Below are 23,791 nucleotides of genomic sequence, written 5' to 3'. Positions count from 1 at the left end.
ATTCGAATTTGATGGGGCGTAAATGCACAGAAACCGCAATTTGCAATCAAGTAGAGTAAAATCGCAAACTATTAGGCGACCAGCATCATCAGTTGTAACAGAGTCAACACTACCTCCCAAACACCGGCGTATTAGCAAGAGACTTCCTCCCGACAAACCTCTTGCATGGCTTACACAAACATTATAAGTTCTGGTAAACTTCCGCACCATGCTGTCTGTCTGATCCTGTGATTCTATTTTAGTTTCCTGCACGGCAAGTACATCCAGCTCGTGCTCTGTTATCAATCTGTAAAGGTGATTCTGCTTCCTGTTGGAGGAAAGCCCGCGTATATTTAGCGTTGCTACTCGAATGTTATTGCTGATAGCCATTATAATGTTGATGGATCAGGCCGACAGCATAGTGCTTACCTTAGCCATGCGACGTCTTGCAGAGTGGCCCCAAAGCGGCGTTGCTATAGCTTGGCTCTGTCGTCGCGCTGAAGCGACGACGAACGCCGCGTGTTCGCGACGCATTTCTTTTTGCCGGTGACGTAGTTTCCTTCCTTCGCCTGTTGACGCTGTCGTTGCTCGCGCACAGGATCGACCGTGTCTTCGAGGCGACGCTTTATAGCAGGAACGTCCACATCCATGTTCGCAGAACTGCATTTCACGGCTTGCGTCGACGCCGCGTCTCCCCCGTCGTCCTGAGACGCGCCGCTCTTGTCGAACCCCGCAGTGTCCGCCTGCGTCGCGTCTCCCGCGTCGCTCTTGTCGGATTCCGCAGCGTTCGCCTGTGTACCGTCTCCTGCGCCGCGCGAGGCCTCGTCCACCACGGTGGTCTCAACCGCAAGCGACTGTTCCTGGACGCTGCTTTCTACTTCGGAGGACGCTCCGGCGTTTTCGCCGTCAGACCCGGCCTGCGTTCCTGCAGACGCTGCAACCCGCTCTGCGTCTTCCTCGTCCATTAAAAGTTCACCGCTGTCGCAAGCGGCGCTGCGACTAGCGATGCGAGCATAGGATCTTGAGCAGTCAGCTTGTTCGTGGCCGAAGGCCTTGCATTCCGCGCAGCGTGGAACTCTGCAGTCACGGCGAATATGTCCTGTGGTGTGGCATCTCAGGCATATGGGCGCACGACCCGGAACAACAACCAGCACCGTTCCTCCTCCAACTCGCATCTGATGGGGAATGCGCTCGAGGCTTACTCCATCTCGGAGGACAAGACGCACAACCCTGCTTGTCGAATCGGCGGATTCAAAATCAGCAGTCTTCCACTTGTCGTTGGTCACTTCCTTGACTTCTCCGAATTCCATGAAGGCGCGGCGTATAGCGTCGTTTGTGACGTTGAAAGCCAGCCAGTGAATCTTCACGCGCACCTCCTGTTTTTCAGGATCAATCACTAGGCACACACGATCCTTAACAGTGATATGGCCTGCACGAATTAGCGTCTTCTTAGCGTCTTCGGTCCGGAAATTTATCAACCAGACATGTGACATCTGGTAAGCACCGATTCCGCTCACCTGCTGTATTAAGTTGGCGTCCTTTAAGGGCTTGCGAAAATCGTCGATCCTGTAAGGCCGTCCTGCAATGTCGCAGTGCAGGACGACAGTGGTTTTCAGTCCGTCACCGGTGGGCAGAGGAGGCAGAACAATACGGTAGTCCTTGGGTACGGAGAAGCACGAGTTACCACGGCCGGCGTCGGCCGCTGTCACAGCTCGGAGAGAGCCTTCCATCCTGCGTCCGCACGCGTCGGTGACCAGAAGCAGAATGACTACGCCACGAAGCGGACATGGACAAACGCACCACGATGGCTATAAATACCCAACATTAACGAAAGGCCACGTTTCTAGCGCGTTTCTAAGGCGTTTGTGCTAGCGCGTTACGGCCCGTGTAAGAAGCTGGTGTAAGACGCTGTGGCCTCTCCACCTTACCTTCAACGCGTTTCGAACGCGCTGCCCAAAGCGGTGGCAAGTCAACTTCAAGTCGAGGAGCGTTTATGAATACGGGGGATATACTCTCTCAGCAGTCATGTGATGGCGTCGGCAAACGCGGTGCACGTTCCGGCATGTGTAAATGGCTGCGTAAGACGCTGTGGCCGCTCCCCCTTACTAGAGAGTACTGCACGTTTCCAACGCGTTTGTGCTAGCGTCCCCTTAAGCGGGAGATCCGATGATTCCCTCCGGAGCTTCGCCCACTCATCATCATTCACCTCGTGGATCTGCTGTCATTTTTTTACTCACCACCACACTGTTCTTGCTCAAAGTTTGCAGAAATATCGCATTTTGGAGTCTACGTCATTTAGTGCAACAATTGCCATAGTAAATTGCCTGGTTTTTAAGAAAAAAGTTCAAACTTGCCTTTACTTATGGGGATTCGAGCTGCTGCAGCGACGCAGTGCACTTCTTAAAAACCAGGCAATTAACTGTGGCAAGTGCTATACTAAACGACATAGACTCCAAAATGCGATTTTTCAGCAAAACTTGAGCAACAGCGCAGCGGTGAGCGCAAAATCTATTTTCGATCATGCGCAGCGTAATATGCAGGACCCTGTAAATCGTTTAGCAGTTTGTTCAGTGTTTTTTTATTGTTCGAGCCTATGCCTCGTTCATTAAAGAACTGTGAGTAAAAGCTCCCTCTTTGCAACAGCTGCGAATTGCGCGTATGGTTTCGGAGCGTTTATCGCGTTTGGAGATCTACGCGTTTCGCCTCTGGTGCAGTGTTTTGTCAGCGGCTATTTCATAGCTGTCTGCGTTTGGCACTTCACGTTTCCGCCCTACGGTACGTTTCTGTTGAACCTCGGGACCATGTGTACTAACGAAACGGAGAGCTGAGCTAGCTCTTTGGAGCCGTCAAGCATTGACAGCGCTGGTTTCGATGATGAAGAATATGAATCTCCACATACGGCCAACCCGCCAGCCAGTCGGCCAGCAACGCCAAAATAAAGTGAGAGGCGCGATCAACTCGTAGCACTCGTCTGTAAAATGCGCCGAGCACAGCCCCGGGGGTTCTGAAGGAGTCCGGTTGGTGCGACGACCGGCGGCAACCCACTTCGACCGTATAGCACTTGTCGCCAGGAAACTTGTGAAGCGTCACGTCGGGTGTGTCTCTAAACACACCGCACAGGGCAACAGGTCTTCCCCATTATGGAGCGATACGGAATGCACCAGCTTGCGGCGCTAAAATCACAACATAAAATGGTTGCACTCGTCTGGTTGACCACGACCACATATATACCTAGTGGCCCAAGCTGGTAGGCAACGTGGGCCACTGGGTCGGCGTAAGATATTAGATAGATAGATAGATAGATAGATAGATAGATAGATAGATAGATAGATAGATAGATAGATAGATAGATAGATAGATAGATAGATAGATAGATAGATAGATAGATAGATAGATAGATAGATAGATAGATAGATAGATAGATAGATAGATAGATAGATAGATAGATAGATAGATAGATAGATAGATAGATAGATAGATAGATAGATAGATAGATAGATAGATAGATAGATAGATAGATAGATAGATAGATAGATAGATAGATAGATAGATAGATAGATAGATAGAAAACGCACGACGTAGGCAAAGAATCCTAATCGCATTAATAGCACTGACAGCATAAGGCCTTAAGTCCATGAGTTGAAGTTAGACAATCTACACAATTTACAAATAATGACATTTATAAGATTTGTATGAATTATACACAGGGTGTCCCAACTATCCATGCACGAATATTTTAAAATATCCAAATACAACGTAGTTGGACAGAGCCAAGGTAATGTTGTTTGTCGTCGCTTGGAGAAACTCAGATTATTTTTTGCATTCCGCCTAACTACACAATTAGTCTTAATTATTTATTCAACTTCTCAAATATTATAATTAGATGAAAAGTGTTAATGAGAAAATTGTAGAGCAACATGAAAACGAAATCACGCGCAATTCCACTGCTGTAAAGGTGGCTTACCAGCGAATCAGTTTAGCACACGACATAGAGAGGACACAGAATTTAGATCAAAGGTATAAGCAAATTTCATTTCTCTTCAGAGGTAACAGTGGTCATCCCGAAGAAAGACACACGCACACACACTTTTATTTTGATCGGCGGTCTTGATCGGCGGCATACATTCGCGTGGAAATCTACCGCCACCTCGGGGAGGCGGAGGAAACTAGACACGCGCGACGCGACCGCCACCCCGGCAGAGCGGAAGGAAACTAGGCGCGCAAGCGCTTGGAACGACGAGAAAGAGAGGGCGATGCGAGCGTATACATGGCCATTAACAGTTCTTTCACCGCCCGATTTATGGCCGATACCCCAGAGTAGGTTGCGCCATTTCACTAGCAAACAAGAGCAATAACATGGCCGACGCGGGTCACACAGCAGCAATCACTGAGAAATCCCTATTATTCAGATTCAAGTTTATTGTTTCATCAGTGGTTTCATCATCTACCTGAGAGTCTACTGATCTTGAAAGTGGTGTCTATTGATTACTAATATACTGAAAATACATATCCAAGGGATGAGACATATACGCTTTTGCACAGAATTAAGCAATTTTGCATTAAATTCGGGAGCTGAGTTTTTGCACACGCAGATTTGTTGACGGACACGAAAAATCCACGGAACCCAAGCCATAAACAGCTTCGCTGTAAAACTCCCGATACGGCTTTCTGTTGCTGAATACGTGCTATATAAAAGTGTTTTTTCGAGCATGAAAGAAGCCCGCGAACACACGCAAAGTGCCTCGAGCGGCCAGTCGCGCGGCAATATTTTGTGTATTCGCGGGCTTCTTTCATGCTCGAAAAAACACTTTTATATAGCACGTATTGCGCAACAGCAAGCTGTATCGGCAGTTTTTCATGTTGCCCTATGATTTTCGCACTGAAACCTTCCATCTAATTACAATAGTTGAGAAGTTGATTATTTAATTAAAACTAATTATGCAATTAGGCGGATTCCAAAAAATAATCTGAGTATCTCCAAGCGCCGGCAAATAACATTATCTTGGTTCTGTCTACCTACGTGGCATTAGCATACTTCTAAATCTTTGTGCAAGATAGTTTGGACACCCTGTGTATGCTGCTGCACACGACTTAAAAGAATGAGCCGATCGGTCGGCTCTTCCTTCTACTTCGAAGTTTTATACTTCTGATTTCAACTGAAGGCCCCTGAAATTCTCTCCAGCAGGCCCACGAAGCGGTCGCCAGGTATTCCCTGTCGGTCCCTACGTGGGAGACGCCCGCTACGCGCTAAGCACGTCGTGCAGGACCTAAATGAAGTTTTTCCAGTCCAGTCTCCTGAAATTCTCTTTCAGCCCGATTCCTGACCGATTCCACTCAGTGGGTAAGTGCCAAATTTCTGATGTTATCATCATCATCTCCTCCACGCGCTGCACGTTTTCCGATCGGCTCGCTCAGAGAAGAATAAGTCATCCACCACTGAAGGCCAGTTCGGAATCCCCGTGATCCAAAACGCGCCTTGTTTAATCCCACAGACACCATAAAAGCCAGTATGGATCCGCGAAAGAACGTGGGCACTTTTCCGTCGTCGTCCAGTGCAGCCGGTCAGCCAGACGAGGCGCAGGAACAGCTCAAGCATACTAACCTAACCAAGAGGCCCCAGTCTATGTCATCGTCACCACAGCGTGGACTACAGCGTGGTCCCCACAGCGCTCGGTCGCCTGCCAAACGCGGCAGCCGTTCAGCGAAACCCAGGAAAAGCAAGGGCAAAGGCTCCCCGTCACCGCGCCCTACGTTCAAGCGCTTCCCAAGCAAACACGAGCTCACGGCGAGGTCTTCGCCTGGCAGAACCGCGAGCCGTCTGGAGGCGCTTGGGAGGAGCGATGGTGCGTCTCCTTCGACCGACGAAACTCTGCTCGCACTCCAGCCCTTGACTGGGCAAATTAACCAAGGTATCTTTCTATTTCTTTGTCATGCTGGCCATCACAACTAACGACCATCCATACGTTATTTTTTTCTAAGGTTGATGTGCACAGTTTTGCAGCTTTATTGCTCATAACTTCAGGCGGTAGTAATATTGTACCTGTGTAGCGCTATAACGTAAAATTATTCCAAACTGTCTTGAATCCAATTTCTGCAATCAGCCTCCAGATTGGTCAAAACATTTTAAGGCCACTCCCAACTTTGCCTGTCTGTCACGCGACGTCACGAAAACCGCTATAGCTCCCCATCTGATTTAACGTGTACACACTGATTATGCGTGATTAAACTGCGCAAAAGAAAAATAATCATTCCTGATTCGACGCCTTTTCACCATTAGCCCTCTGCTATTGGTCCAATGTTTTCTGGCTACGGCTACTTCGCCTGTCTGTCACGCGACCTCAGAAAACCGCGAAAACTCACCACGTCAAAGGGACGTGTTCGCGAAAAAAATGCATTAATATGCCGAACAAAACTGGAAATTTTTCTGATTAGCCACAGACTGCCCTGTTCCGAAAGGAATAGAACATGGCTGCCCGCCGATCGCTCAGGCCCTCGCTACTCGCACCTGCCGGTGAGCATGTATTTATTTGCGCATGATAAACCTTTTTGCGTGGCAGTAAAAAGTTATCGAGCCCTTTCGGCATGCATACGACATCGCTCTGCCAACTCTTCCTTGCTGAGGATCCGTTTTAGCGGCATTCTTATACTTCCGTTGCACGCCGCCGCGATTTTCGACCAGCCACCGCAAGCTAAGTAAGGCGAAGCGGACCAATCGGGGAAGCCGGCACCACCCTCTTCGTGCGGCTATTTTCACTGAGCTGGCTCTGCCCTATCAAAACGCTCTCCACTAGAGCGCGCTCCTCACCTCTTGTCAGCCAATTAGATAAGAAAAACCGCTGAGTGTAGACAATGTTATTGGTTTTGAAAGCGAACAAAGGTGACCTCCTATAAACGAGGAGAGCGTTTGACTGGGTTGTTCAGACAACGCTGCGGGTCACCGCCCGCTGCTTGCGTCGGTGGTTACGTAAATTTGACGTCACGAGTTTGTAATCGAAACAGTTTGGAATCATTTTACGTTATAGCGCCCCTGACCTTATTGCCTGTGGTGTGTTGTTGCTAATCTAGATAATGGCTATGCTTCGCGCTGCTGAATGTCAAGGCAGTGAAGTTACAGAGAAAGAAAGATGGTCATCAAGGAGCAGCTTGAGAGAACACAAGTTGGAACGCTTATCTGTATTTGAGAAGCAGACATTTTTCTTTTGCACAGCTCTTTGTGGGGTTCACAGAACAATTCCAGCATGATGAATATACAGATGTTTCTATTTCCTATCAAAAATTGTGTTTCTTTTGCTCAACAATGCTGTCACAGTTTATGTATTTTTAATTATTGGCTGCGAGATTGAGCATTATCGCTTTGTGTTTCGAAGAAACCACAGAAAGCATTTTCTCTGGCTTTAAAGGGGCCCTGAACCACGCTTTATCGAAGTGGAGAAAGGCATATGAAGTGAAAATAGGCGATTTCAGACATACTTTGCCGCAAAAAGTACTTTAGAATGCGTTCAGCAGAAGCGAAGTTAGTGGCAATCAAACACGACCTCCACTGTGCTCCCGTTCCTTCTTCAATGCCTTGCTCTGCGAAGGCTATAGCGGATGGGGGCGTGGCCACAACGTCACCGTGGCGCGCAGTTCAAATTTCATTTTGGATGTTAACGTAGACGCCACGACTTCAGATTTCTGTGCCTACGACGCGCTAAGCGTAATACAAACGCGGTTGTCCTCAGCGAGCCGCAGTGCGCTTGGCCAGTGGACTCGTGGCGGCACCCCGCGGCGGCAGCAGTGTAGCCGACCGCAGCGACCAATAGCAGCCGTGTATTGGAATGCGCTTCATTACGAAATAAAGCGCACAGAAAAGAGTGAGGATCCTGGCTTCTGTTGAAAAGAGCGCGTTTGAGAGAAAGGTGGCTTCGCGCTGTGCTTGCGAGCTCCACGCACCGCGTAAGAACCCAAAACTTGGCTGAGATATACACAGCAGCGTACGCTACCGGCGGACTATGTTATTTCGCCAAGCCCGATGGGTGGTGCAGGGCCCCTTTAAAAAAATCAAGTGGTTATTTTTTTATTTATCTATTTATTTATTTATTAAATACTGCGGACACGTGGTCCAAGCAGAGAGGGCGACATACGGTACATACAATGAAAATCAGATAGACAAAACAAACAGAACCATAAAATTACATGATTATGACGTGGGTTCAATTATACAATTCCATTCGGTTACAGTTCGAGGAAAAAAAAGAAAAATTATATGCGTTTGTTCTTGCAAAGTAAGGGGTTAATGCATCATGTCTGCGGTGGGGTGCAGTTCTGGTTGATAACTGCGATAGAGAGAGCAAGCGAGAGAGGAAAGGCAGGGAGGTTAACCAGAAGTCAGTTTCCGGTTTGCTACCCTACACTGGGGTGGGGGATAAAGGGTTTGGAGAGAGTGCAGAGAGAGAGAGAGAGAGAGAGCGAAAAAAACAAAAAAACACAGGCATTGGTAACAAAGGAGGCGTTCCAATCACAGACGTTCACACAGGCCAGTGGACTTCAGGAACCGCAGGAGCGCTTGCACGATAACTGCGATAAATGTTCAGGTGGATCAAGGGGTAAATTGTTGGTGTGAAGTAGTTTAAGGAATTCAAGTCTCTGTTTCTTTCTTTTAAGCTCGAGTGGTTCAATGTTGTTAATTTCCATAAGTTCGGTGGGGGAATCACATCGGGAAAACTTGTTAAATACAAATCTGACCGCTTTTCTCTGAATTCTCTCAAGACTATTGATAGTTTTTGTGTACGGATCCCAAACTATGCAAGCATATTCCAGCTTAGGTCTAATTAGGGAGATGTAGCATAGCAATTTAACGTTAGATGGGGCTTTCTTAAGTTTGTGTCTCAACAGGCATAGTTTTCGGAAAGCTGAAGCGCAAGTGTTAGTTATGTGATCATTCCACGATAGTGTATTGTTAAGGGTCACTCCTAGGTACTTATAGCTAGTGACTTCATGAAGAGGTGATGGACCTAACTTATATGTATAAAGCAAGGGTGATTACTTATGTGTCATTCGCAGTAGTACGCTTTTATCTGTGTTTAGTGTCATTCCCCAGCACCAGCACCATGCAAGAATATTATTTAAACTACCACATAAACTAGTTTGATCATGGAGAGAAACAATATCTTTAAAGAGCACACAATCATCGGCAAATAATCGAATTTGTACACCACCTTCAACCGTGTTTACAATATCATTAATATATAGAATAAAAAGAAGAGGACCGAGTACACTGCCCTGGGGAACACCCGATGTGACCGGAAGGCAGCCCGATTTTTCGCCATTTGTCTCAACAAATTGTTTCCGGTTAGACAAATAAGCAGAAACCCAAGAGATAAACATCTGAGGGATTCCTGCATTTTCAAGTTTTAGAATTAATTTATCATGAGGGACCGTATCGAATGCCTTACGGAAGTCAAGGAAAATTATGTCAATTTGTCCGTTTTTATCAAGGGCTGATGCAAAGGAATGAACTACAGTGACCAGCTATGTGACAGTCGAATACCCTCTTCTGAACCCGCGCTGAAAGTTAGTTAAAATTGAATGCTTTTCTAAATATTTGGTTATGCTTTTTGCTACGATATGTTCGACGAGTTTGCAGCATGATGACGTTAAAGAAATAGGACGGTAATTTTCTACAAGTAGACGGTCTCCCTTTTTATAAATTGGTGCTATTCGGGCTGTTCTCCAATCACTCGGTAATTCGGACGACAATAATGAAGCATGGAATATTATAACAAGAAACTTTGATAAGGTTACAGCATATCTACGAAGAAACAAGTTAGGGATATTGTCAGGCCCACCTGAACATTTCGGTTTTAGGTTCAACACCATAGAGAGTACACCAGCATACGATATAAAATTCACATCAAACGGTTGGTACACTGGGCAGTTACGTGAAGAATCACTGGGATTCGAGAAGACACTGTGGAAAAACATATTAAAGTGATGAGCAAGTTCTACATTCTCCGTAACCATCGGTGCATTTATTGTCATTTGGGATGTTGGTTTCTTCTTCTCGGCAATGTAATTCCAAAATTTACTTGGATCGTTTGTAATAAAATTAGGCAGAGATGAGTTAAAATAATAATCCTTTGAGCTACGCACGGCAAGTGCAAGCGTGTCTTGCACTTCAGACACTAAGTTTGGCTGCGCATGGGCCTTTTTTAATCTCTTAATTTTACGTTTCATATGAATGATGTTGCGATTGATTCATGGCGTTTGCTTGTGAACTTGTTTTTTCTTATTTGGTATGATTTTATCAAGGCAAAAATGACACATGTCCTTAAACCGGGTCCAAAGTAAGTTAACATTTTTTTCGTCAAAATCAGTTAGACAATTTTCCAAGTAATCAATCACGCACGCGTCTTTCGCTAGAGAATAATCTTTGACAAAATGGACAGATGATTTTTTAGTTTTAGCACAGGTAACAAGCTGTAAACAAACACAAACAAGGTAGTGGTCAGATAGCCCTTGCTCGATCACCACCGTGAATTCAGCGAATTTCCTAGCTAAGAAAACAAGGTCCAATACTGAAGATGAAGTACCCTGTACACGTGTCAGCGATTGTCTGAGATCATGTGTTAACACATGTGTTAACACATCATGTGTTAACACATGATGTTAACACATGATGTGTTATGTAACACATGATGTGTTTGATATCATGTTAACACATGATGTTAACACATGATGTGTTAACAACTTGTCTGAGATCATGTGTTAACATGATATCAAAGAGTACATTAACATCCTGACTGTGATGTGGCCCAGGCTGAAGACGTATCCAGTCTACACCGGGCAAATTAAAATCGCCTAGAAGAATAATCTTACTGTTTAAATATTTATTCATACAAGAAATTCATGCAAAAATTCAGGAGGGGAGTCAGGAGGTCTGTACATTGCGAATATAACGAGGGTATAACCCCAAAGCGATACCTTAATGCATAAACATTCCAAGGTAGGTATTATTTCCAGAATGACAGCCTCTATCGAATTTTTAATTGGGACTGCCACACCTCCTCCCCTAGAAGACCTATCCACGCGATAAACACTATAGGAGGGAGGAAATATGTCTTGGTCATTAATATCCTCGCGAAGCCATGTTTCGGTAATAACAGTAATGTGAGGATCGTGTTGAAGCAACAGTATTTCTAAGGAATCTGCTTTATTTAGAATACTTCTAGCATTAAGATTTATTAAGCGTAGTTGCTTATTCCTTGAAGGTTCATTGTTTCAAGATTGCGTTTGCCGATACGTGAATACGCGATGCGCGATACGCGATACGTGTTTCACGGTTGCTGCGATACGTGAATGCCGCGCTCAGCAAATTGTCGCGATGTGTTGATCACTCCGTAATCTATGTGATATCGCGCAACATAAACTAGGTGGCGTAAATATTACTGAGCAGTAAGAAAATTAATAACAAGCACTCATAATCGCGTCTCACACTTTATATTACGATAACTCCATGATGACAATTGGGATAATTGCATAACTCTTGCTCTGTGGCTACACGGCCGCCTGAGGTGGTCTATATTATGGGATTCTGATGCCACGAAGGTGAAATTATTTAGCCCCGCAAGTAAATCATGCGCTTTTGTGTTTTGAGCCACTGCTACAAAGGAAAACTGCAATAGGTTATTAGCATCATGGGTAACAGCAGTGTCTATAGAAGCAGGACGTCACAACACTGGCTTGGAAAAGTGGTTACTATAATTTCTTTTCACTTTTCAGCGTGGAGTTGTTGGGTGGACGGGAAACAGCGGCAGTTATTAGCTGAAATAAAACACCTTAATGATTTTGGACTCTCAAATAATTAAAGCGTTGCGCGTAACCATGCAAGGGCAGCTTTGCGCTTAAATTGCGCGTTTTAACAGCGAAGCTATTTAAGCCAGCCGTAATTTGTGTGTGCCACGAAATTATCATCATCAACATTGGCTCGAGAAGAAAGAAAGAGAGAGAAAGAAAGAAACAGAGATAGATAACCTAGCTACAACCAAGAGACGCAATCAATCGGCCAGCTTCGCTGTGTCTTGAGCTTTGTGCGGCCTAGTGCAAGCTTTCACCTTTTTTTTTTTTTTTTTTTTTAGTGTTACTGCTACAAAAATATTCTCGTTTAAAGCAACTTGGCGATCCTGCCAACGTAGTAGCACTCACAGTGACTCAGCTTGCTTTTTTTTTAATTCAACTCTGTAACTGTTTGCGTTTCGCAGCGAATAAAAAAAAATTAGACGGAAATGTACGCCTCATATAGGTGATGTAAGTGCGCATTACCTTGCTACTTCAACTTCGTTGTACATGCAGAGATGCTGACTTATTGCTTTTTTGACCGGTGAAAGATTAGCAGATAATGCGGTAATAAATAGGTTGCAGAACAATTTTAGCAGAGCAGGTGTGTACCACCTGCTCGCCTAATCGGCCCGCGAAACATGCAGAAAAGTTCCAAGGAAGTTCTGAAACCTACATTGGTTAGCTGAGTGCCAGTACCCTGTTGAATGGCAGTTTGCGTTTCTTTCAAGTAAAAAGAAAGAAACTTTCGGCGCATTTCGTTCAAAAATTTGACATTGGGGTGAGGGGGGCAATTTATACACAGTTGACTGTAATCAATGCATTTAATTAACAAAAAATCAGGTCAAATCATTCACCGCGAAGCGTCGCCCTGTACATTTCAATGCATGCCGCCAACAGCCTGTCGACACTAAGGCGGCGATGGCTCTGCCACCTGCAGATCGACCTCGCAGTGACTACCAAGGCGAGATGAAGGGTAGTGAAGGTCTACAACACCATTCAGTTCCCTTGAAAGGGCTAATTAAACGGGCCAAAAATAGCTGCCCGTTGTTACGATTCACTTTGAGCGGCCATGCGCAGAACAACTTCATACGCATGGGAAACGGCGTGCTTAACGGTCTCGATCGTCAACATGAGCAGACGTGTCCGTCGCGTGGGCCCGAGGGTGGTATGCGCAGAATGTGCGAAACCTGCCGTGCCTCCTTGCGACCAGCTCATACCCGCTTGTGACGCACCAACTCCGCTTGGATCGTTCATTTTCACTGCGGCAACTCGCCCCCGCTTGGGGCAACTCACCCCCGCTTGGGATGTTCACCCCGCTATGACCACCAACCTCCTCTGCAGCAGCCAACCCTCACCACTTCGCCTGGTTTGCCCTGACATCTCCTAACAAGGCCCTCTGCAGTGGGTGCACGAGAGAAGATTGCCCGGATGGTGGAGGGTATAAGAAAGCCAACAAGCGGCCACGTGGAGAACACTTTGGCTTTGCCCTAGCGTACAGGAGCAGGCACACTGAACGTTTCTTGTATGTTTTCTTTGGAGCACAGCGCTCACCCTTAACTATGTATTAAAATTGTATTATTTGTTTTTATGTCACCTCGTCTTGCCTGCCGCACCCTCTCCGATGGTCAACCGGGTTCAAGCTCCAAGCAGACATTGTTGAAGGTTTACCGAACCTCGTCCCGTAGCACCGTCTAACATGAGCCGGGCAGTCTTGGCGCCACAATGTCACGCCATAGCATAGTTTCCATTACATCCCGAAACAAACGTCAGCGGGAGAGCTAGCTGTACTCTTCTTCTGCGATATAAATAATGTAATCAAGTTAATACTGCACGAAGGAATAGCCAGCACTGCATGCACAGTGTTTAGTTATCAGTATGCGCGTCCTTGTTTCCACACTTTGTAGCAGTTCCATTAAGCGGCGTTAAGCTCCGACGATCAGTTAAAAAATAAAAAAAAATCATTAGCTCTCACAACATCTCTGTGCTTACACAGGCACAGGCAGCCGCGTCATTCGGGAGCCGGTCGACCACGTGGCCATGCCTACACATAAGCCGGCCGATATCGGTAGCGTACAGCAAATCGGCGCTCCGGGTGCTGAAGCTGGGCGGACAGCAGCAGAAGAGGCGGTCACTGGTGGCAGAGGAAGGGCTGCGGAAGCCATCTTTGCTTCACAGCAGAAGCACTGGACGATACCCAATGAGATCCCCTCGGGGACGACTAGCCCGGACTTGTCGCTTGCACCTGGCCGAAGCCCGAGCACCGGGGGCACCCCGGTTCGAATGCTAGACTCGCCAAGAAAATCGCCGAAAGGTCTGGGCAGTGGGTCCACCGGAAAGCGCTCTGGGAGCACTGCCGCTGTCACAGTAAGCGATTCCTTTTGGCACACATTTTAATCAAATTCCCTAAAGCCTCATAAGGGCATTTCATGTGGTCGTTATACTAAATGAAAGGTTATTACAGTACACATTACAGATAATGCATGTTAACTCAAAGCAAGAACAAAAACTAGAAACTAAAATTTGGCTGAACTTTGGCAAACATTTGTAGCCATCTTACGATGACTGTCACCGGCAATGCGTTTAACATTGAATCAATATATGGACACAACGTGTACTGCAGCGGAATTCCTCTTGCTTCCCTATGGGAGCCTACATGCAACAGCGCTTGCATGTAGGCTCCCTATCCTTTCTACATATGCTGCGCCATCTATTGGCACTGCCGAGAAGTCCGCGTGTAGCCTCCGAGACGAGAAATGTGGCGCTGGTGCCTGCAAACGCTGAGAATTGTTCCCTCGCTTACCGCACAATCAGTGGCACATACTCAGTGACCCAAGTTGATGTAACGTTCAATGAAGAGCGTGCGTACGTATACGTACGTACATACGTGCATGCATACATACATACATACATACATACATACATACATACATACATACATACATACATACATACATACATACATACATACATACATACATACACACACACACACACACACACACACACACACACACACACACACACACACACACACACACACACACACACACACACACACACACACACACACATACATACATACTACATACATACATACATACATACATACATACATACATACATACATACATACATACATACATACATACATACATACATACATACATACATACATACATACATACATACATACATACATACATACATACATACATACATACATACATACATACATACATACATACATACATACATACATACATACATACATACATACATAGAGTACTAAGTGCCTCAAGAATTCAAACGCAATAAAAAAGGGAGGGGGCGGTGGAAGAGCATGAAAACACACCCTATAACCTATAAGCGCATATTGACCTTTTTGGCGAAGTAGTTCGTTCTCGAGAAACGAGATGGCACTTTAGGCGGTGCACCACACGTTGCCTCAGCTAAAGCGCACGAATACGAAGCCATTACCGCTTCTGTCCTGTTTCTGTGCGATCATCTGTCGGAGATGCAACTGGGTTTTCACTCACGCACTGTGCTCCATTCATGCTGCAAAACGTGTAGCGGTGGATTGAAGAGATGCGTAATAGCTGCAAAAATAGTCACTGACATATTAAGGAATGGGATAAATATGCGTGAGCAAGTTCTGGGACCGTTGCGACATATGGACAGCCTGTGTTGCTGGCCCTTCTCGATGCACGACTTTCCTCCTGGATAAAAAAAATTCACTCATCCACCAGCGTTGTATCGCTATCCTTCAAAGAAAAGACTTCAACCCCTGAACGACGGCAAGAGTGAGTACCACTCGTTAAACAATGGCACAGGGAGTAGCGCCGTTTCCTGGAATAGTAAGTTTCGCGCACGTTATCTACACACATCTACCCCAACTCGCACTCATGCAACTCTATCACCAACGTACTAAGAACATTGTAACGGGCGCACACTTGAATCAATGCGCGAAATCATGGGTGACAGCGACTACACCGAAAGCACACGAGTGGCCGAAGCTGAAATTTCGTGACGGTCCACAGGAGTAAGCGCGGTGCTAGCGATAATACATCTTTGCTACTAGTTATTACAAAGTACAGAACAGCTGCGTTCCAAGCCTTTTGTGCAGCAAGAACAAATATATTGCAAATGAACACACCCGAAAGCGATTAGGTACAAAATAATCAGATAGTGACCGCACCGATCTACTTCATGTAGTAAGAAACGTGACAAGCCGCTGCTTCAAAGCATGTGCCAAATAAACGACGACGAGTAAAACACTCTGATCCTGATTCAGTTTATAAGCGTAATGTTTGGATAGCTTGGAATAAATTTTTAGCCTCGCTTTTAAAACGAGCACCATATACGATTCTCGCACCGTTTGGACAAAGATTAATGAGCTTCGAAAGCGCTTTTACATGTCTGCTGAAGCTGTGGCTAAAGCTTCGGGTCGTCCACCCAGTCAGCGTCTACGATATCCGTCGAAACAGAGGTTTCTTGAGCCGCGCCGGGCGTCATGTACATCCATTGTAAAGATGGGGGCAACGGAGGCAGCTGAGGCAAGCAATGCACGCGTCACCACGTGATCAAACATGGCAGTGCCCACGGGATCGCCGCGAGAAGGGTCAATAGGGAGACTAAACTATAGATGAGACCTGTTCATAATGATTCTGCTGCTACAGTTATTGCGCAGGGTTGTTGCGCAGGGTCACCATTTCTTGAGCCAACGGGGGCAGATAGCTTCTGCTCAATAACTTTCAGTAATTCAATAAGATTGACTCCGATTTGTTATTTCGTCTGTCTTGCAATGTTTGCATTCTTTTAAAACAGCCTGTGTTACTGTCAAAAAAGTTAAATTACATAATTAGATTTTACGTGCCAAAACCGCCATCTGATTATGAGGCACGACGTATAGTGGGAGACTCGGGATTAATTTGAACCAATGGACCACCTCGGCTTCATTAACGTGCACCTAAATCTAAGTACGTGGGTGTTTTCAGCATTTCACCCCCATCGAAATGCTGTAGTACCATACTTCTATCCTTCAGAAAACAATACTGTAAGTCTGGTAACATATTGTTCTCTTCTTTCACTGTCATTTCCATGGTTTCCCAGATAATTGAAAGCAGTTGTTTATTATTGACCAACCGCTCAGTAGTCCGCATGTCTAATTGCGAACTGTATTACATGCATGTATTAATGTATATAAACCTCATTTCATTTTTTTACCGAACGGGCTTCACGCAACCTCTGTATTTCATGTAACATTCGAATTGAGAAATATTAGATATTCTATTCGATATCTGGTGGTCATTTTTCTCGAATATTCGTATTTGATATGATTCCGATATTTCACTATTCGATCATCCCCTACTTATTTGCGAACGTGAGCATGTATTTGTGCCTCCTGCAAGTTTGTGAAGCTTGTGGCTGTTTTCGCGCTGGACAGAAGTCGTTTGCTTTAGATCAAGGCATGCAGAAAAGAGCACGGGCGTGCTTGTAACAATCGCTATTAACTCCTTCAAACCCCTTAATGTCCTGGTACGCAAAGTGTTTTCCCTCAGGTTAGCAGAATAAAATACGTCATGTGTGAAACAGGATGCGATGTAGGGCGAATCAATTTAATCCGTTGTAAAACGCGGAGTTCGAAATTAGAGAGGAGAATGGGAAATGCAGAGCGGAGACAACACGTGGCAAGAGTTGTTTTCCTATGCAAGACAATGATAGTCGAGTAAGATGCCCACCTTTTTTCACTGTGATAGCAGCACTCTCCAAGGTGGGATTTTTTTTTCTTAAGTGCAATTGCTACGGCAACAGCGCTATAGAAAATATGCTCTGTCCAATTAAAGTGCAAAAATCAGGGATGTTCTTAATAACTTGTTATTAGTGTCAGCCATAACTGCTTCCGGAAGTCGCGAAACCAGAGAAAGTAATTAACACATGAGGTAATGCAACTGGGCGCTCTTCTGGTACTATAGTAGCGGGGGAAATCTTTTCAACACAAATACACGTAGAACCCAGCCATGGTCGAGTTTTGTGTATTCGAATGTCTGTTTGCTTTTTCGGCGCGAATATCAATTAGCGCAACTGCAGTTGTAAGCAAACACTTTTTAAAGCAAAACTTTCTTGGCAAATCCTCCCGGGCTTTGCTGACCGTGGCTGCTGCCGCTGCTGCTGCTGTCTTGCCGATTGCTCAAACGCTGAAAACAAAAGAATAATGTGCAATAGTGGTACCGAGACTTCCTCCACAACAGCACGACGCTCAGACCATTAAGGTATGCTCGGACTGCGGTCGTAACGTTAACAAAGCGTGCGTCTGTACGCTTTGTTAACGTTACTATTATGCGTTACTACTATGCGTTACTATTATGCGTTACTAGCGTTAGGATCGTTCACAATGCTGGTGGTTCACATTGTCAGTTGCATACGTTACGCTTCTTAAGACCGGCCAATCAAATTGTGAGCTCGCCAGTCGCGTCTCAGTGAAACACAACCGCACGTACACACCACCGCTACTACCAGTGCTTCCTACTACACGCACACGCATACGCAGTGATGCCCGTTGATCTAACTGGGGATGCCGGAAGTCGTGTCACCGGAAATTTAAAACCGAAACTGCAGCGCTTATTGCCCACATCGTAACTGATGCATCTGTATGAAACGTAATTTTAGCGGGCCTTCCAACAAGTACGCTCGTGTGTGCGACGACTGTTGCGCTCTTAACGCTTCATATGATTGTAGTTTGCGAAATATCTGCACATTACGTACGCAGTCTAAACGCACCGTTACTAGATAACGTAATCTAGTAACGGTGGTCTGAACGTGCCTTTAAGCCTCGCACGCAGACATACGTATCACACGCTAACGCCGAGTAGCTCGCCGATACGATTGGCACGGGAGCGAAGTCTCGTAGCACGTACGCGCGAGAGCACGTGCATGCAACATTTATTAGATGCACGTGCTCTCGCACGAGAGATCTACGCGCTGTTCAAAGGTTTAGGTGCTTTGGATGGTGGAGGCGCTGTATAGCGTTACTCCGCTTTGGTTGACGTTGCGGTGTGCGTTCGTCGCCGAAGTCCACTGCGCGTCCCCTATCGATATGTTCCATTTCTTATTGCCGGTTTACCAAAGCTTCGCTCACACCGATTCCAACAATGCGTAGGATATGCAAAAATTGTACTGCAATAAACCAATTCCCATTACTAATCACAAGTGCGACTAAATAATGTTGCCTTGCTCATGGTTATGTTACCTTATATAGAAACAGTATTATCTCTATGTGCTACTCTCGAGGTTCTTGCGGTACTCCAAGAGTTTCGACGCGCCTTGTGGGCTTATGGGACATTGAAACCCACTCCGCGTGTGCGGAGTTGCTTATGGTGCAAAGTTATCTCTCAATACACGCAGGTGCTCTCTTTGAATATGCATAGGAAAGGCGCAAAACTAATATGAAGACACGTGTGTATATGACTGCGGATTATTGGCAAAAAATATTTATTCTGTATTGTCACAGCTGCGTAGTCTTCCTGAGCATTCTTCAAATGCTCAGACCACTAACGCTGTGCTATAAGGTAGCAGAGAAGCTTGTTCTTTCTTGCCATTTGTGACCCGATAAGTGCAAAGACTGCTTTTCCAGGATTTTGTTTGGCTTCTGACCGAAGATTCTTTTTCTTCTTCTTTTCACGCCTCAACAAAGAGATCGCCACGACTAGAACTCTGCATGGCTGTAGTGTCTGGCACCTTGCTCGTGGCTCTGCTGCTGTTCGGGATCGTCAGGATTGCTTGGCCGCGGTCCAAGACTGTCAAGAGCCTGTGCCAGACGCACGCCTGCCGCGCCTACTCCGATGTGCTAAATTTATCCATAAACCGCGAGGTGGACCCATGCCGTAACTTCACGCTGTTCGTCTGCGATGGCTGGCAACGGACCCACAACTTGGACGTCTGGGAGCACCAGTTCCAGTCTTTCCTCAGCAGTCTGGACACGACGCTCAAGAGCATCGAGGTCCCGGTATCAGGACAAAACGACGAGCAGCGAGCCGCCGTCCTCTACCGAAGCTGCGAGGACGTCCTCCAGGGCAGGAGGGACGAGCTGGCCGTCGTCAAGGCTGCCCTAGACGAAGCAGGCATCGTCTGGCCGCAGGTGTCCCAACACGCAGACGCTCTGCGCACGTTGCTCTACAGTTCTGTTAAGCTTGGCTGGGACGCCGTCCTCTCCTTTGACGTCGTCGGAGGTTTTGGCAAGACAGCTGAAAAGATCGTCGTTGGTCCTGGTCGGTCTTTTCAATTCCTATTGTCAAGATTCACGGGCAGAGAGACGACATCAAAGCAGCACGCCTACTTTGAGGTTCTAAGGAGCAATTTCCAACGCGAGGACGCGCGTAGCAACAGCACTGTGACGTACAAGCAGATTCAGGGCGTTGCAGAGTCATCGCTGAGCAACCTCGCATTATATTACACCTTTGGAGCCCGGCAGCATCAGCCGGCCGCCTGGTTGGCGAACGCAAGCGGCGCGGGCCTCACGGAAGATCGCTGGCTGAACGCCCTGCGCAGTGTCAACATCAACCTGCGCGACGGAGCGCGCATGTCGACCACAAATGTGAATTACGTGAAGACGCTGCTGACTATATGGGAGAAGCACGGTGAGGACGCTTTCCACCTGTTCGTCTCGTGGTGCACAGTTCAGGTCGCCGCATTGTACGCGAACAAAGACCTGATCGACAACTATTACTACAAAAGTTTCGAGAAGGCGCAAGTATACCACAGAGCTTTCTGCCTCAGCAGAACCGTGTTCTTCTTTAGACAAGTGCCCTTCGAGAAATACGTCGAAGACACTCTCCAAGGGAACGCTGCTGCAGTTGCGAAAGAAATAGCGCTGTCCGTCCGGCTCGCCTTTTCCCAACGCCTTTCGAGCTGGGACCACTACGACGAAAACGTTACGGTGGTCGCAAATTGGAACTCCCTGGAGACCGCTTTCCGTAATTTTGAGTACAACAAGCACGGCAACGCAGCCCACGGTGGAGCAAGTGGCAAAATGCCGGACATGACGAGCTCCTTTGTAAGCAACTGGCAACATTCGGTGTTGGTTACCGACCCGGATGAAGCTGTAGACTTAGCGTACGCTGTCTACAACCTGCAAATTTTCACGTTTGACTGGAAGGAACAAGACTTACAGGTGATGCCCTACTCCCTGTCATTCCCCCTTTTCGACCCAGTCCTGCCCGCTCCACTCAACTACGGGGGTTTTGGAAGTGAAGTGGTTGGTGCCCTGGGTTCCATCTTTCTCCATTCGTACTGGGACCAAGAAAATGCGTCGCGGTCCCTGATCAACTGCATGCAGAAGAGTTGGTCGCGCAGAGAAGTATACGCGGATTACTACTTGCAGCAGGCTGTCGGATACCGGGCCCTTGTTGACGCGTACAGGCGAAACGGCCCTCATTCAGCCTGGGTTTTGCAGGGACTGGAGCAGTTCAGCGACTTGCAACTCCTTTTCATGGCGACTTGTTTCGGCATGTGTCTCGGCGGCTATCACGCACAGAATCAGTGCAATCTGCTCATGCTGCATGTGCCCGAGTTCGCGGAAGCTTTTCGGTGTGCTCTAGAGGACCGACGGAACTTTCCCCAGCAATGTCAGCTGCTGTAAATACTTCAGACAGTGTACATATATACAGCTGCTTGCGTTGGCTGCGCATTGTGGCTAATCGTGCGTGTATAAATGGGGACTTGCGAGACCTGTTGTGGCCGACAGCTCTTATGGGTTTATGTTAATGTGATTAGCGAGTTAAATTTGTAAATATGATCAAACGCTTTTTTCGTTCTTGAATTTTTTATTGTCGATCATTTCCGGCTGGAGCACTGCACTTTAAGGGGCCTTCATAGCAAAATTTTAAACACCGTGTACTGTTAATGGTTTCTACCGACACTTTTAAACTGATTCGGCCACAAACAGTTACTAGGCAGAATCCGTGAACATGCCGCGATTACCTGTCTGATTGTAGTTTTCGGTGTCTTGCATACCCATGTTTATTTTTTGCACCACTTTCAGTCTTTGTGCCTCTAGTGGGACAGCACGCTTTCCTTTAAGAACTGCAAGAATTTTGTATAGTGCTACATCAAAAGCTCTGATTACGTGAACCCCGCAATAACTTCTAAGTAACGTAAACGGAGACAAAGCGCTAATCAACATCGCATACAAGTTGACGTAGACGGCTAACGCACCGCATTTGGCAAATATAAGCAAAACGAGACGGCTGGTGTATAATAAAAATACAGATCCAACCGATGCGTATAGTTCAATGTACGTACCTGACCCACAGATACACGCTAATATCCGCATTGCTTGCATTCTTCTTTCTTTCATTTTTTTTTTTTTGTAAGACATCTCATCCTAATTGTTATTACCCCTGTGAAGTGGTTCGCAAGCAATGCATTGCGCCACTAGTGCACTTAAGGCGATACTGCATGTGGGGATGTTCTTCCGCTAAAACCGCTGGGTCACTGTGAAGTACCTGTAAGCAACGCCTCGTACAACATTTTGGATATTCACTTGTCCTCTGTACATTTGGTATGGTTCTGGTATCATGGCCTCTTGTATATAGTAACCGTTTAAGTGCGCTCTGAAAGCGCCACACCCACCGTGGTTGCTTATTTATTATGGTGTTGGGCTGCTAAGCACGTCGTATCGGGATCACTGGTATCGGGATCAAATCCCGGCCACGGCGGCCGCATTCCGATGGGGGCGAAGTGCGAAAACACCCGCGTACTTAGAATTAGATGCACGTTAAAGAACCCCAAGTGGGCCAAATTATTCCGGAGTCCCCCACGACAGCGTGCCTTACGTAAAGCCCTGTATTTTTTTAAGCGCCACAAGAATCGTGACGGACAGCATCTTTTTCATTCTTTTTTCCGAGATATTACGCGCAGCAACCCCGGTACGATTGAGGCACGCCGTATTGGCGGACTCCGAATTACTTGTGACCCTCTGGGGTTCTTGAGTGTGCAGCTCAATCTGAGTACACGAGCGCTTTTGTACTTCGCCCACATTGAAATGAGACCGCCGCGGCCGGGATTGAACCCGCGACCTCGAGATCAGCATTGCAACGCCATAGCCACTTTTCCTCTACACTTGACAGTTCTGGTCTCATAGCCTCTTGGAGTGGTCGTTTCAGAGCGCTCTGAAAGCGTCGCAACGATAGCGATTGACAGCAGCTTTATTATTATTATTATTCTGGGGTGTTGTGTGCCAAATCCACGAAATGATCAGGAACGCCGTCATGGCAGACTCCCGATTAATTCTGACTACCTGGAGTTCTTTAACGTGCACCTAAATCTAAGCACACAAGCGTTTTTGCATTTCAGCCCCTTCAAAATGCGGCTGCCGCGGCAGGGACTGAAAAGGCGACCTCGAGCGCAGCAGTGCAACACCCTAGCCACTGGGCTACCGCGACGTGCACGCTTATTTTTACTGTAGCAATAAGCAGGCTTCAAAGCGATAGCCAAGCCTAATTATCGCTATTACAGCCAGATTATTGAATGCAGTTTTACAGTATGTCCGTAGAGCTTCTACTTTCTTTCGAACGACACGTCGGGGATACGCCGTTCAAATTATTTCATGCATGTGTTGGTTCATTTGCAGAGTGGATACTTTGTTCAGTTTCTAAGCGCTGATACTGATGGTCCAGTTGGTTATATTAATGACTTGAAGACCGCGCGCACATGCGGACGAGGACAAAAAGGGGCGATACGGACGTCCCCCAATGCTATCATTGCGCCTATGCGAGTCTCTTAATCACTTCCTTCGTGATCCTTAGTGTTTCATAGACCATTGCTTGCTTTTGCTTTGCTTTTACTTTGCTTTTGCTTTGCTTTGCTTGGCTTTGCTTCGCTTTGCTTCGCTTTGCTTCGCTTTGCTTTACTTTGCTTTGCTTTGCTTTGCCTTGCTTTTGCTTTGCTTTTGCTTTGCTTTTAACGAGTGGCTCGTACCCACTATTGGGGATTGGAAAAG

The 23,791-nt window shown here is 46.5% G+C and overlaps 1 protein-coding gene across 1 annotated transcript; it reads right to left on the bottom strand.

Moving 5' to 3' along the window:
* Positions 1-452: 452 nt before the first annotated feature.
* Positions 453-1,782, bottom strand: LOC125944985 (uncharacterized). Its single transcript, XM_049666491.1, has one exon. It carries the CDS (start codon positions 1,707-1,709, stop codon positions 453-455), a length of 1,257 nt encoding a protein of 418 aa, XP_049522448.1. The 5' UTR covers positions 1,710-1,782.
* Between the last annotated feature and the right edge of the window lie 22,009 nt (positions 1,783-23,791).

Source organism: Dermacentor silvarum, chromosome 4 (assembly GCF_013339745.2).
Source record: "Dermacentor silvarum isolate Dsil-2018 chromosome 4, BIME_Dsil_1.4, whole genome shotgun sequence".
Taxonomy (NCBI): domain Eukaryota; kingdom Metazoa; phylum Arthropoda; class Arachnida; order Ixodida; family Ixodidae; genus Dermacentor; species Dermacentor silvarum.
Note: the sequence above shows the minus strand (reverse complement) of the source record. Positions and strands in the feature narration are given on the sequence as shown.